We start from the raw sequence: 16583 nt of genomic DNA on the forward strand, positions 1-16583 counted from the left end.
TGCCTTTTTTCATATAAAATCTATTACAAATGCATAATTTTTTAATTGTGTACGTAGTAAGAGCTGGTGGGGGGGGGGGGGGGGGATGACTGCAAGACTAAGTTTCGCCAAGTGCCTAATACCCTTGCACTAGTCCTGAGAGAGTGCACTTTGCACAGACCCTTGCCATTCACTTACCTCCCACATTCCCAGGATGCAAATACTAGGGAAGATTGGGAAGCAGATGATAAGGTTCCCAGCTTCCTAGAAATATCACTGACATTATCATCTGGGAATTCCGACCTCTGCCTGCCCACTTCCACAGAATTTCCAGTAACCGAAAGGGCCAAACTCCCTTTCCCAGGGCCATCTTGGTGATTTGATCTGCTTCATGCTTTGGAGGAGTGGGGGGTGCCATCTCAGCCCTTGCCTCAAACAGCAGATTGTCTTGAGCCGCCCCTGTGGGGGTCCACCTTAGAAATCTGTGAGTGGGGGGAGGGCGGGGGAGCGGTGGGCAGTTACAGTGGCAAATACATCACACAGTGAGGACCAAAGCAGCAACCATACCAATAAGAAGATTAATGCAAACCAGTTAACAAATAGAACAATATCTAAATAGTTCAAAACTCATTAAAAAAAATTTCCAAACACCCATAAAATATTTCAACAACGACATCAAATAATACCCAATAATTTAAACTAGTGTATTAGCTGTGCAGTCAGAGAAGAAGGGTGGTGGTGGTTGTTGCAAACACACGTTTTTCTCTCACCCACCCATACAAACACATGCACACACAATCCTTTCTGACCCACCTATACAAACACACACTGCTTTCTGACCCACCCATATGCACACATGCTATCATTTCTCCCCCTTCAGTAACAAGCGATGATCCTCTTTCTAAGTCTCCACCGGCCACGCAGTCAATTCCAGCAGGGACACAATGCATCTCCTTCCTGCCCCCCTGGCTGCACAGTGATTTCCGCTGAGGATGCAACATATTTCTTCTTCCTGCCTGGCCAGCCACGCAATCATTTCTGCTGGCAACACAATGCATCTCTTCTTCCTGCTGCTATGCTCCTCCTCTTCCTGCAGAACCAGCTGCAATACTCTGCTAATGCTATACCTGAGGGGGATGTCATTGCCGGCTGCCAACACAGAGGTTGATATCAACAAAGGCCCATGATTTCAGGCCATAGTTGATCAAATCATTATAGTGACATAAAATAATTATTTAGAAAATTCTTTATTTTGTACAAAACATCAAATTGTATAAACTCATATATAAAATCTTATTTCTTTCACAAGATACACATAGGACCAACCCAGGAACAATATATACCCCACATTATACATAAAAAAGGAATGTTGTAATTAAAAATTACAACATTCCTTTTAGTCCGTCTAGTGAAAGAAGGACGTCTAGTGAAAGAAGGACGTCTAGTGAAAGAAGGACGTCTAGTGAAAGAAGTCCAAGAAAAGACGTCCAAGAAAGGAATGTTGTAATTTTTAAATTGAGTGGATGGATATATGAATGTTTGTTTTATGTATAATGTGGGGTATTATATTGTTCCTGGGTTGGTCCTAAGTGTATCTTGTGAAAGAAATGAGATTTTATATATGAGTTTATACAATTTGATGTTTTGTCAAAATAAAGAATTTTCTAAATAATTAGTTTATATGTCACTATAATATATTGATTCTTTAGCGGTGTGATATATGCAAAATTGCCATATTTTTATAGCTATCAGGCCATTGTTGACGGCATCGATGCAAGCTGCCTATGGGCCAGTTACAATGGGGCAAATTTGACAGAAAAGGCAGGGCTAGAAAAACTGTCATTAGGCCGGGTTTGCCCCGTGGGCCATAATTTGCCCACCCCTGGACTACAATTTAGAAAGTTTTACCCCTTTTGTGAAAGAACTGCACTGGCTACTAATGGTGTAATGAGTTCAGTTTAAGTTATCCTTAATGCACAGAGCCTTTTATTCAGATGACTTCTGTTTAAAGAATGTTATATTCCTTCCTGATCTCTTCATTCTGCATAACAAGATTTGTTAATGATACCTGCATTATACACAGCAAAGTTATCAGCTACTAGAGCATTGTTAATGATACCTGCATTATACACAGCAAAGTTATCAGCTACTAGAGCATTCAATTTTAGGAGCTACTCTTTGGAATGCTTTACCTTGGGAGGATACTATGTAAGAAAGAACTTCTTATTGTGAGAAAAACAATGTAATGCAAAATATATACTTATTTCTCATTAAATAATGGACTTGTAAGACAGATTTACTGTGTTAATCTAGCAACCATCATACTGCACCGGGTTCCCGTATGTGTATCGGGTAACCTAAAGAAGCTAAAGATGCCTCTACGTGCTAGATATTTAATCATCGATTGCTTTAGGATATTTTGTCTCTTATAAAGCTAGACATTTACTTAGCTTGTTGAAGTTAGTTAGATACTTAGCTTATATGCGTTGACAGAGAAATGTGCTCTATGTTTAAATGCTATCGAATGCCGCGTTGTACTATAGTCCCTTTCCCTCCGACTATAGTATAAGTATATATTTTACATTACCTTGGGAGGTGCATAGAAAAATTATTTAAAATTCAGGAAAAAGGTAAAAACTATGTTATTTTCAGATGCTTTTAGTTAATTATGTATTGTATGTGTTTTATGTGTCAAAACTGTATTTTTTGTATTATATACGTGTGATGTAATCTGCATTGATATTTAAGGAAATGTGGAACACAAGCAAAAACAGATAAATAGATTTTGTCACCTTCCCATACAAAACACTCAAGGTGGCTCGTAACAGAAAACAATCAAAAATATATCATTACAATAAATAGATCATCATACTGAAGGAAAACACCAGAAGTATGGATCACCACAAAATAACTGCTAGCAGCATACAGAATTTGAAAACAGCTTCACCAAACTATAGCTCTAGCACAAGCTTCTCACCAGTAATCGTACCATACATTTCCTCTGTCCTCTTCAGCTTCCATCCCCGACTCATTTTTACCATCACTTTCACAAGCATACACTACCTTGTACACATGCACTCAATCTGATACACTCAGACAATCATTCATGCACATACCCATTAAATCTAAGTAAAAAACAGAAAGGACATCAGAAGTAATCAATATAAAGTTTTCTATTTAAACAATCAAAATAAAATTAGTTTTTTTTTCAGTTTTTCTCTCAACCAGGAGGTGATGATGGTTGAGAAGCCTCCATTTGCCTTTACAGGACCTCTTTTGCATGGAGAGAACTCTGTCGCAGCCTTGCAGATCTCCTCCATAAAGGCTGATCTTAGGTGGGCTACCAACATTGCTATACCTCAGTCACTATAAGCTTTGTCATGACCCACCAGTTTCAGGCTCATCTGAGCATTACTGAAGGAGATGCAATCTGCTAGCCAGTTTGATGGAGTATGTTTGACAACAGAGATAGTTTGCTGGTGTCAAAAGAAACAAGAAGTTGGGTGGACTTTCTATGTGCTTCAATCCACTCCATGTAGGAGGCCAAGGTTATTTTTGCAGTCCAGACTGGGCAATATCTGTTCAACTTTGTGAACAAGCCCCCTGGGAAAGAATATTGGAAGGATAATTGTCTGATTAAGATGGAACACGGACACTAAAGCAAAAAACTTAGGATATGGATCCAGAACCACCTGTCATGAAAAATCCTGGTAGAAGGTGATTAAGTCATTAGCAACTGGAGCTCACGACGCCATGTATCAAAGTCACCACCACCTAAAATATGAACTTCCAGGTCAAGTACTTCAGCTTACAGGAGTGCAGAGGCTCAAAGGAAGCTTTCTATATCTGGGTTAGAACCACACCGATGTTCCAAGACACAGCAGGTGATTTCATTAGAGGCTTTAAAAATGAAGCAAGTCCTGCATGAATCAGACAAACACAAAGGCTATTCAGAGATGGGTACTACCTTCTATATCAATGCTTCTCAACCAGTAGTTTGCCTTTAGAATGTTCTTCCAGAGCCGCACTACTGGCAGCCTCAGAATCATCCTCTTCCCTGGGCTCATGCTCTGTTGGATAGTGCCCCAAAGCTGCTTGCTTCTACAGCCCCTCCATAAGAACAAATTGCCATACTGGGTCAGACCAAGGGTCCATAAAGCCCAGCAGCCTGTTTCCAACAGTGGCCAATCCAGGCTACAAGTACTTGGCAAGTACCAAAACACTACATAAATCCCATGCTACTGATGCCAGTAATAGCAGTGGCTATTCTCTAAGACAACTTGATAAATAATAGTTAATGCACTTCTCCTCCAAGAACTTATCCAAACCTTTTTGAAACCCACATCCTCTGGCAACAAATTCCAGAGCTTAATTGCATGTTAAGTGAAAGAATTTTCTCTGATTAGTTTTAAATGTGCTACTCGCTAACTTCATGGAGTGTCTCCTAGTCTTTCTATTATCCAAAAGAGTAAATAACTGATTCACATTTATCTGTTCTAGACCGCTCATGATTTTAAAGACCTCTATCATATCCTCCTTCAACCATCTCCAAGCTGAACATCCCTAACCTCTTTAGCCTTTCCTCATAGGGGGGCTGTTCAATCTCCTTTATTATTTTGGTTGTCCTTCTCTGTACCTTCTCCATCGCAACTATATCTTTTTTGATATGCGGCAATCAGAATTGTACACAGTACTCAAGGTGTGGTCTCACCATGGAGCAATACAGAGGCATTATATTTTCTGTTTTATTTACCATTCCCTTCTTAATAATTCCTAACATTGTTTGCTTTTTTTGACTGCTGCAGCACACTAAACTGATGATATCAATGTATTATCTACTATAACACCTAGATCTTTTTCCTGGGTGGTAGCTCCTAATATGAAATCTAACTGTGTAACTATAGCATGAATTATTTTTCCCTCTATGCATCACTTGCACTTGTTCACATTAAATTTCATCTGCCATTTGGATGCCCAGTCTTCCAGTCTCGCAAGGTGCTCCTGCAATTTATCACAACTACTCTGAATAATTTTGTATCATCTGCAAATTTGATTACCTCACATCGTATTCCTTCCAGATCATTTATAAATATATTGAAAAGCACAGGTCCAAGTATAGATCCCTGAGGCACATCACTGTTTAGCCTTTTCCACTGAGAAAATTGACTATTTAATCCTACTCTGTTTCCTGTCTTTTGACCAGTTTGTAATCCACGAAAGGACACTGCCTCCTATCCCATGACTTTTTAGTTTCCTTAGAAGTCTCTCAAGAAGGACTTTATCAAATGCCTTCTAAAAATCCAAATACTCTACGTTTACTGGCTCACCTTTACCCATGTTTATTAATCCCTTCAAAAAAATGAAGATTTGTGAGGCAAGACTTTCTGTGGGTATATCCATGCTAACTGTGTTCCATTAAACCATGTCTTTCTATATGCTCTGTGATTTTGATCTTTAGATCCCAGCACTAAAGTCAGGCTCACTGGTCTGTAGTTTCCTGGATCCCCACTGGAGCCCTTTTTAAATATTAATATTACATTGGCCACCCTCCAGTCTTCAGATACAATGGATGATTTTGATAGGTTACAAATTTTAACTAATAGATCTGAAATTTCATGTTTGAGTTCCTTCAGAACCCTGGGGTGCAAACCATCCGATCCAGGTGAATTGCTACTCTTTAGTTTGTCCATCTAGTCCCCATGGCAACCAGATAGCACTAAGGAAGACTGGAGGGGAGGGGCAGGAGCAGGGACCCCACATAGCAACAGTGAATGCCAGAGAAGAGCCACTACCTGCTACAGGTCCTCCCCCACCTATACACTCCCCACTTCCACCTGCTGCCTGTACAGGGCACTTCTCTGCTGTGCTTTGTTTGCTTGGACAGTCACTACCCCAAGCCTTAGATATTGGTGCTGCAGGGATTTGGGACTTGGCTGACAATACAGGAAGGAGTCTCCAGGAGCTCCAGTCAGACAAGAATGATTTGTGTGAAGGCAAAGGAAGGGGAGGGGTAAAAGCTGAAAGGGAATGAGGGGACAAGGTGGTGAATGCTGGATGAGGTAAGGAAGGGGTATGGACGCTTGGGGGAGGAGGCACAGAACACTGACACTATTATGCACTACTGTGCCTGCCAGCCATTGATGGGCAGAGGCCTAGGAGGACAAGCTGGGCGGGAGGAAGACAGAGGACTGGGAATGAAGGAGAAAAGGAGAGAGGAAGAACCCTGGTTACAGAGAAGGGTGATGGAGCAGAAAAGAGGAGCCAGAATAGAGAGAGGACCAAGTACTGGGAAGATAAGACTCAGGAATAGGAGAGAATCTGGGGATGGGGTTGGTTAGGCAGGGAGAAGGAGAAAACTGGATAAGAGAGGGAAAAGAGATTCAGGATGGAGGAAAAGAGATATTACTAGGTATTGAACAGGCAGAGAGGAAGCAAAGATTTGTAATAGGGGATCAAGAGAAAGGACAAGAAAAGGAGAGAGCTGGGGATGGGGAGTAAGAGAGAAGAACTTGGATTCATGGCTGCAGGAATCCTGGGAGTTAATGAAAGAGAAAGGGAATAAGTACTGGAAGAAAGAACAGAAAGAGGAATGAAGGAAATGAAAGAACAGAAAGACTTGAAGAGAAAGTATAAAATTATCCACTCAATGAAAGACAAAGGAGGAGGAAAGAGGATACCAGAGAGAAGGAAAACCAGAAATGGAAACAGAGAAGACTAACAAATAAGAAAAAAACCAAACAATGAGTCAGAAAAGAAAGCCAGGCTGGGACACCAAAGGTTGGAAAAAATATTGTCGGATAGAGAATAATAATTTGTCAGTATGAAATATCCTGAGACATAATTCAAAGTCCCTGACCTGGTATGTCTCCCACAGAATTTATATGTTGGTAATTATTGCATTTTGTTGGGTAATTTTGATTTTTTTCTGGTATATAATTCATTCTCTTGGTGCATAATATACCCTCCAGCTCAGAGGCTTTTCCAAAAATATTTTGGGTAATCTATTGGGTCCAAAAATATTTTGTGATAACAAAATTAAAAAAAAAAAATGCTTTTAGGCTCCCATGACCCCTTGTTCTAGAGCCTTCTGTCGATTGAAAAAGGCCCACCTCCTGTGCATGGAAACCTTGGGAGTTATTTAAATGTCTCTATCATATATCACCTATCTCACCTTTTCTCTATAGTATAGATGTTTAGATCTTTAAGTCTTTCTCCATATGCTTTTGAATGAAGTCCACTGATTATTTTAGTAGTCACCCTCTGGTCATACTCCAATCTTCTGAAGCTATAGTCTCCAAAATTCTAAGTATTCCAAAATGTCAACCTTTCTGGACAATCCTATTGTGCTGCTCCCAAAAATGTTGAAAGAAAACTGTCCAAAGACAAACCCATGAGGCACACAACTAGGTATACTGCCCTCCTCAGAGTGAACTCCATTTATCCTTTGTCGCCTCCCACTCAGCCAATTTCTAACCCAGTCACTCTGTCCCATATCAAGGGCACTCTAATTATAATTCGTTTATGCAGAACTGTGTCAAAGGCCTTACTGAAATCCAAGTACAAGACATCTAGCACTCTCTCTTGACACAACTCTCTCGTCACTCAATCAAAAAAATTGATCAAATTTGTTTGACAAGATCTACCTGAGGTAAACTTATGCTGCTTTGGATCTTGTAATCAATTGGTTTATGGAAACTGCACTATCCTCTGTTTTAGCTGTGATTCCATTAATTTGCTCACCACAAAGGTCAGACTAACTGGCCTGTAGGTCCCAGCTTTCTCCTTACTTCCACTTTTATGAATAAGAACATCTGCCCTCTAGGGTGTTAATCTAACAAATTTTTGCAGATTTTTAATTTGTATATTATTGTTTTATTTCTTAGTCTTTTTATAACACTAAAGCAGAGAAATTCTGGTTAAATATAATTAAAATAAAAACTATCAATCAAATACAGAAGTCAATGTCAATTCCACTAATCCTAGCAGACATTAGTCAATCCAAAATCCTAATTAAAATAACCACGTTTTTACCTTCTTTCAAAAATCCAAATCATTGAAGAAATTACTTACCTGATAATTTTGTTTTCCTTAGTGTAGATAGATGGACTCAGGACCAATGGGTATAGTGTGCTCCTGATAGCAGTTGGAGATGGATCAGATTTCAATCTGACATCAGGCCTAGTACATATACCCCTGCGAGATGCCATGCTCTTCAGTATTCTCTTCGAAAAGCAATTGTGGATAAATGTGTGACTGAATAACTTGGTTAACTTGCATAACTTGGTTAACTTGCATAACTTGAACTGGTTGATGTGGCTATAGCTGGAGACCGTCAGTTCACTCAACCGAAAAACACCAACACTCGGTAGGTATGGTGTCCTAATTAGAGGAAAGCTTGGCTTACCAGTGTTTGTCTTGCTCTCGGGGATTGTCCCCGGAGGTTTATGTGATTGTTGGCAGCCTTGGGAGGGAAGCTGAGTCCATCTGTCTACACTAAGGAAAACGAAATTATCAGGTAAGTAATTTCTCCATTTCCTAGCGTGTAGCAGATGGACTCAGGACCAATGGGATGTACAAAAGCTACTCCCGAACCGGGTGGGAGGCTGCCCGTGGCCCACTTAGTACTGCCCTTGCAAATGCTGTGTCCTCATGAGCCTGCACATCCAGGCGATAGAACCTAGAGTAGAGGACAATGTCGCTGCCCGACAGATCTCGGCGTGTGACAGCATCTTGGTTTCCGCCCAAGACACTGCTTGGGCTCTAGTGGAATGGGCCTTGACTTGAAGAGGTGGAGGCTTGCTTGCCTGCCTCTATGTAGGCCGCCGTGATAACTTCTTTGATCCAGCAGGCTAGGGTTGCCCGTGAGGCTGCTTCCCATTGTTTCTTCCCGCTGTGAAGGATGAAGAGGTGGTCCGTCTTTCGTACGGATTCCAACTTTTCCAGGTATCGGATTAGGAATCTGCCGATGTTAAGATGGCGAAGGCGGTGAGATTCCTCCGAGTCCTTATGCTCATCTGGCGATGGTAGCGAGATGGTTTGGTTTAGATGGAAGTGAGAAACCACTTTTGGTAGGAAGGAGGGGACCGTACGTAGCTGTATGGATCCCGGTGTGAACATGAGGAACGGTTCTCGACAGTACAGTGCTTGGAGCTTGGAGATGCGACGGGCCAAACAGACTGCCACTAGAAATGCAGTCTTCAAAGTTAGTAGTCAGAGGGACAGACCGCGGGTGGGTCTGAAGGAGGCTCCTGCTAGGAAATCTAAGACTAGATTGAGATTCCATAAGGGTACTGGCCACTTTAGGGGTGGTCGGATCTGCTTGACCCCTTTCAGGAAATGGGGGACGTCCGGGTGAGAGCTAGGCTTCCGCCCTCCTCCTTGGTTCTGTAGCAGGCCAATGCGACCACCTGTACTTTGATGGAGTTGAGGGACAACCCCCTTCGGTAGGCAGTTCTGCAGGAATTCCAGAATCGTGGGAATTTTGACTGTCCGCGGGAGGATGGCACGGTCTTCACACCAGGCTTCGAATATTCTCCATATTCGTATGTAGGTTAGAGATGTGGAAAACCTGCGTGCTCGGAGCAGAGTTTCAATCACCACCCCCGAGTATCCGCTCTTCTTCAGGCGTGTCTTCTCAATGGCCAGACCGCAAGAGAGAATCGAGTTGGGTCTTCGTGGAGGATCGGGCCTTGTTGGAGCAGATCCCTGTATGGAGGTAAAGGGAGAGGGCTCCCTGTCAGTAGTCTTCGCATGTCTGCGTACCATGGCCTTCTTGGCCAGTCAGGGCCACTAGAAGTACTGGTCCCCTGTGGTGTTCTATCCTGTGGATGATCCCACCCAGTAGCAGCCACAGAGGGAAGGCATATAGCAGGATTTCTTGAGGCCAGATCTGGACAAGTGCATCGATCCTTTGGGATTGTGGGTCCCGTCTGTGACTGAAGAAGCTGAGAACTTGGGCGTTGGACCGGGTTGCCAGGAGATCCATGGCTGGTGTTCCCCAGCGGTTTACTATCAACTGGAAGGCTGTGGCCGACAGTCTCCATTCCCCTGGGTCTAGATTTTCTCTGCTGAGGTAGTCCGCAGTGATGTTGTATTTTCCCGTGATGTGGGCGGCTGAGATCTCTTGTAGGTTTGATTCCACCCACTCCATTAAGGGATCTATTTCCAGGGACACCTGTTGGCTTCTGGTTCCTCCCTGTTGGTTGATATAGGTCACTGTTGTGGTGTTGTCCGACATGACTGACAGATTCGCCCCAGAGTCTGTGACTGAATCGCAGGCAGGCTAGCCTGACTGCCCGTGCTTCCAGTTGGTTGATGTTCCATCCTGACTCTTCCTTGTCCCATTGCCCCTGGGCGGTCAGTTCCTAGCAGTGGGCTCCCCACCCTCAAAGACTCGCATTTGTGGTGTGCAGGATCCATGTTGGCAGGGATAGCCTTACTCCCTTGCTCAGGTAGTCTTCTTGTAGCCACCATTGTAGCTGGGTTCGAACTTCCTCCGGGAGCTGTAGTCAAACGGAATAGTTCTGGGTCATCGTATTCCATCATGACAGCAGGGAACGCTGTAGGGGCCGCATGTGCGCTCTTGCCCATGGGACCACTTGGGGCGAAAACTGATTAACAGGTTTTGCAACTGGTTCTTCAGCTTTGTTCTCCTTGTTGGAGTCAGAATAATCTTGTCTTGTCTGGTGTTGAACCTGACTCCCAGGTATTCCAGAGATTGGGAGGGCTACAGACAGTTCTTGTTTGTGTTGACCACCCACCCGAGGTTCTCCAGTAGAGTTTTGACTCTGTTGGTTGCCTGATGGCTTTCCTATGGGGATTTTGCTCTGATCAGCCAATCGTCCAGATATGGGTGTACGAGGATTTCTTCTTTCCTCAGTGTCTCCGCCACAGCCATGATTTTGGTGAACGTTCAGGGAGCTGTGACTAGCCCGAAGGGTAGTGCCCGGAACTGGTAGTGGTGGTCCAGGATCGCAAAGCGTAGAAAACGCTGATGTTCGTGGGTGGACCGGGATGTGCAGCTAGGCTTCTGACAGATCCAGGGATGTGAGAAATTCTCCCGGCTGTATCGTTCTTATGACCGAGCATAGAGTTTCCATGCGGAAGCGAGGGACCTTCAGGTGGCGATTGACCAACTTGAGATCCAGGATGGGTCGGAACGTACCCTCTTTCTTGGGGACGATAAAATAGATGGAATAGTGCCCAGTGTGTTGCATGGGCACCGGTGTTATGGCCTTAAGGTGAGCAATTTGGTCAGCATGGTTTTCACTGCCCTCCTTTTGGAGAGGTTGTGGCAGAGAGATTTCACAAATTTGTCTGGAGGAATGTTGTGGAAGTCCAGATAACATCCCTCTCGAATGATTGTTAGGACCCATTTGTCCGAAGTTATCTCGATCCATCTTTGGTAGAATAGGGCAAGCCTGCCCCCTATGGCTTCTTCCTGTAGATGGGCCGGCTGACTTTCATTGTGGGGTGCAGCTAGGGCCTGGGCCGGCTCCCCCTTCTGCTGTTTTTGTTCCGTAAGGACTGGCCCCCGCCTGTGGGGCGAGATGCTTGATATGTATTTTTGTATGGTTTGAAGCGCTGTGATCCCCTGCCCTTAGATGTTCGGGAGGAGGGGCGCTGGCTTCTCTTGTTCTTGTCCTCCGGTAGCCGCAGTACTGGGGATTCGCCCAATTTGTCGGCTAACTTTTCCAGTTTGCTTCCGAACAGGAGGGTTCCCTTAAAGGGCATTCTCGTGAGTCTCGTCTTGGAAGTTGCGTCGGCTGACCAGCTTCGGAGCCAGAGTTGCCTTCTGGCTGCCACCACGGACGAGATGCCTCTGGCTGCAGTGCGCACCAGGTCGGAGGTCGCATCCGTAAGGCATGATACTCCTTATTCTAGTGCTTCGACGGGTGTGGGGGCGTTCCTGATCTTTGATAAACAGGTGCGTGTCACCACGGCGCAGCAGGCCACGATCTGTAGTGACATAGCTGATACGTCGAATGACTGTTTGAGGATGGATTCCAGACGTCTGTCCTGGGCATTCTTGAGTGCAGCTCCTCCCTCAACTGGGATGGTAGTGCACTTAGTGACCGTGCAAGACCATGGCATCCACTTTGGGGAATGCCAGGAGATCTTTTACTGCAGGGTCCAGGGGATACGTGGCTGCCAGGATCTGCCCCCCTTTGAACGTGGTCTCCGGAGAGTCCCATTCCAGGTCAATCAGCTGTTGGACAGCTTGCAGCAAAGGGAAGTGGTGGGAGGCCTGACGGAGTCCCTCGAGGAGGGGGTTCGCCTTCCGTTCCTTTATAGCACTTGTGCCTGGAATAGCGAGCTCTTTCAAGCTGTCTGCCACGAGGTCTGAAAGCTCATCTTTGGTGAAGAACCACTTCATGGTTCGGTAGGGTTCTGTTCCTGGAGGGATTTCTCCTTCCTCCAGGGAGTCCTGACCCTCATCCGAGGTGTCCGTGTCCCCAAAGCTGGGGCTATTGGCGGGCGAGGTACTTCTCTGGGTTTAGAGGGTCCCGGGACGTTAGGGTCCTCTGGGGGAGGCTGTGGCTGTGTCATTGTAGGCACCGGTTACATGTGGATGAAGGTATGTAGGCCTTTGAAGAATTCTACCTGGGAGAAAGATGCTGGGTCTAAACTGAGAGGCACTGTGTCCCCAGGAAGCCCCGTTTGAGGGAGGCTCCCGCTGGGAGTAGCGAGGTCCGGTATACTGTCTGTGGAACTGGATCCCCGTATTGGCTGGGGAGGACCTTGGGCTGATCACCCAGGGTCTCTTTTGCACTGTATACACAAGGCCGTGGCCTCTTCATGCTGCACCGCTGTAATGTGGCATGCTGGGCAGAGGCCCTGGGCCTTAAGCTTCTTGTCCGGTGGTGCCATGGTTTGCGTGCACTGAAAGCAACACCTGTTTGTGCGTTCAAGCGTACGCCGGGAGGCTGAGATATACACTCCGGGTGTGTCAAAGTTGTGCGTGTAGGTCGGATGCAGGTGCAGAGAGATGCGTGCGCCGCTCTGCACACAGGGTTATACTTATGCGCTCAGCACAGTTGAGTGCGTGGCTGTGCGCCCGGCGCCCTTGCGCTTGTTGCTGAACTTATGCACACGCTAGTGTGCGCACAAGTGATTTTGTGCGCATGGCTCGCCTCTGTGCGCACAGAACGAATTGGCGGACAGGGCGTTGATCAAATGGAAATGGCGACGTGACCACGCAAGCAATATGGCGACCACCTCGGAGTGTCTCCACGTGGGAGGGCCCTCGTATTGAACCGGCGTCTAGCCCTGGTAGGGCTGATTAACCCGGTAGCACTTACGCTGGCTGGCTATTCAAGCCTCAGAGACCGGAGACTTTTAAGAAGTTTTCTACCTTACCTTGTCTCAATGTTTCCCAGTCTTGTTCCGGGCGGTCTCTGGCTCCATGGGGGGGTGGAGAAGGAAAATTACCTTCACTGCCACGCTCGAATTTGAACCTGCTGCCTCTCAGCTGCACCCGATGCCGGGGGCTAAGTCCACGCCAGGAACCGGCTGCCAGACCAAGGCCTACCTCTGAGGGATCGCGGAAATCACCTCAGGAATCTCGACTGGGGGAGGGACCCGTAGGTATCACCGCAAGAGAGCGGGGCTCGTCTGTAGAGGTGTTTTCTTCTTTGTTTTGGATTTCTTTGGTTAGAATACTCTAACGCTGAACAAGCGTGTATAGAGTCCCGAACTGCTATGGAGACAGAAAATACTGAAGAGCATGGCGTCTCGCAGGGGTATATGTACTAGGGCTGACGTCAGATTGAAATCTGATCCATCTCCAACTGCTATCAGGAGCACACTATACCCATTGGTCCTGAGTCCATCTGCTACATACTAGGAAAAATATGTATTTTATGTCTTATTTTATTTTTGTTTGTACATAACTTAATTTTATTTAAGAATTGCAATTTATGAAATAAAGTAAAACTAACTATGAAAAGGTATGCCAGCAGAGCTGCCACAACTTCTCTAAGCTCCCCTTAGTGCCCTTGTAGGTATCCCATCCAGCTCCATAGCATTATCGACTTTAAATTTGGTTAGATCCTCACGAACATACTTTTCTGAAAATCGAGTGAAGTTTATTTCACATCCAATCGTGTGTGTTCATTTTATGTGGTCCTGTTCCTGGCCCTTGCACAGTGAACACTGAATAGAAATATTTGTTAAGAAAATGTTCCTTTTCCTCATCTTCTACATATTCCTCCCCTTCAACTGAGTTTCTGAATGCCAGTATTGCATTTCCTTCTATCACTTACATTCTAAAATAAAGAATTTGTCCACCCTCCCCATTTTTCCTTATTTGATATGTTTTCTTCATTTTGAATGTTTGCATTGCTGGCTACTCTCCGAGCTTCTCTCAGCTTTTTCAGATATTGTCGTCTGTCTTCCTCTTTCCGTGATCTCTTGTAGTTTATGAATGCTAATCTTTTCTCCCTTAACTTTTCAGCTATTTCTTTTGAAACTAAAGTGGCCTCTTTTTCCTCTCTCCTTTATTTATTTTCCTAACAAAAAGGTTAGTTGCCTTATATCATCTCCTTTTAGATTTGCCCATTGCTCTTCTACTTCCCCTAGATTTTCCCAGCCAATTAATGACTCCTTGAGGTACACTCATTTTAACAAAGTTAGTTTTCCTGAAGTCTAGGACCCTCGCCTTTGAATGAACCTTTTTTATCTCCTGTGCTCTAATACAGCACTTAGCCTTCATGAGTAGTTATTTATCACAGCCATCTTTCCAGTTTTAGGCTGGTTGAATCAACCCCCATGTGCATATAGAACGTACATGTAAAAAACACACACACTAAACAGTTCCGATATCACCCGATCATCATCACTGGGGCAGCATCATTCTGATATTGACTAAACTGTCACTTTATGGTTTTAGGGGAAAATAAATATGTATTATATTCCAACTTTCATGACTGGTTAGCTACATCAAAGCATTCAGGTACAGTAGGTGATCTAAGCATGTGCATTCATTGAAACTACTTATCAAAGCATCATAAAAGACAAGTCTGAATTGGTAAAGTGCTTTTAAAATGACATCCACTACTAGTTCACAAAGGATATTTAGTAACAAAAATGTTTATTTGGTTTAGGAATTCATGAAATATTCTACAAAGAATTTTGCTATCAATCATGTTTACAACTGAATGAAGTTAAAATTGTGTTTAGTAGCTTAGTTTAAGCTGATTTAGATATTTTACTGTTGATTAGACAGATTTAAGGTTTAAGAGGTTTAGGGATGGCTCAAATCCCCTCTATTAAGCTAAAACTCACCACTTCTGTGAATTCATTACTTCCCAAGTCCAGCCTCTCCATCTGAGTTAATTTGTTCATGGTTCTGCACAGCAAACAGATTAATAAGGAATTAGGTTTAAGGGAAAAAAAAGCTATATAGAGCTGTTTAGCATTCATACTAATACACTGTTTAAATCTGTATTAAATATGGTTTATACAACAGATTGGGATATTATCTAGATGACAGGGTCAAAATTTGATGCACTGTTTTAACTTTATATCCATGTATCATAGTGTAAAATGGATACATGCATCAAAGCGGAGTCTGCAGGTTTGCCTGTGATTTGTTCCACCTCTTAAAAATTAATCCCTACTGCACTATTTAACATTGAGTAGGAAGAAGAAGTGAGACCACTAGATGCTGCATGAGTATGAGAAAAGGTACAGCCTACTGAAGAAAGTAAACATTAGCTGCTATTTCCTGCTCTGCACTCTATGGAAAAGTGGGATATAAATATGTTAAATAGTAAATGTGTTAAACATTTAATATTTAAGAAGTCTGCAATTAAATGAGTTGCTACATCATCAGTAAATCACAAAGAAAAATAAAGATTAAAAGGCTGACAGGAGTAAAACTATAAAAAAAAGTTATTAAAAAAACCCCAATGAATTTCATCAAAACTAAATTCCAAACCATTACTTTTAAAACAGTAGATGTGAAAAACAAAAAAATCTCAATTCAACTCTGAAAAAATGTTCACTGTTCTCAGATCAGTATCATAGAATACAGTTACATTTCCGCTACACAACTTTAGCACTCTGCACCTAGATTATGTAGAAAGAAAGTGCACCAAAATGGTGCTGTAACCCATTCAGGTCATTATGTCGAAAAAACTCCATTTGATTCACTATGGTGCACATTCTTTATACTTAATGATCCTAATAGGGTTACAGCATCATTTTGGTACACTTTCTACATAATTAAGTTTCAGTCGAGATAAACTTGCAGATAGGATTAGTAGATTAAACTGAAGTGCAAAGCACTGATGTCACATAACACAAATAGCATTGTATTATAAGATACTGAGCTGAGCTGACAGTATTTACTAAGAATAGTAAACTTTTTCATAACTGAATATTTGGTTTGAGATATCAACTTTTTTTTTTATTTTTTTTTTTTATAAAGTTAACATTTGTGGAATGTAGTTTTTTCTTCAATTTACTTTGGTCTGATGCTTCCAAAACAAATGTACAGCCACCTTTAGGGTGAAACGGTTAGTTCTGAAGCCTGACTAGTATATAAGTTTTCAAAGGAAAGAAGGTAGAAGCAAGAAAATTACCACCACCTCATTACAGTT

The 16583-nt window shown here is 43.4% G+C and overlaps 1 protein-coding gene across 5 annotated transcripts in view; it reads right to left on the reverse strand.

Moving 5' to 3' along the window:
* Positions 1-16583, reverse strand: part of ERBIN (erbb2 interacting protein) — a 716810-nt gene that overhangs the window by 297680 nt on the left and 402547 nt on the right. For all 5 annotated transcript variants that reach the window (XM_029576039.1, XM_029576020.1, XM_029576010.1 and 2 more), the window contains one exon: positions 15265-15328. In XM_029576039.1, coding sequence (XP_029431899.1) covers positions 15265-15328 — 64 coding nt within the window. The remainder of the gene's footprint in view (positions 1-15264; positions 15329-16583) is intronic.

The sequence above is a fragment of the Rhinatrema bivittatum genome, chromosome 1 (assembly GCF_901001135.1).
Source record: "Rhinatrema bivittatum chromosome 1, aRhiBiv1.1, whole genome shotgun sequence".
Taxonomy (NCBI): Eukaryota; Metazoa; Chordata; class Amphibia; order Gymnophiona; family Rhinatrematidae; genus Rhinatrema; species Rhinatrema bivittatum.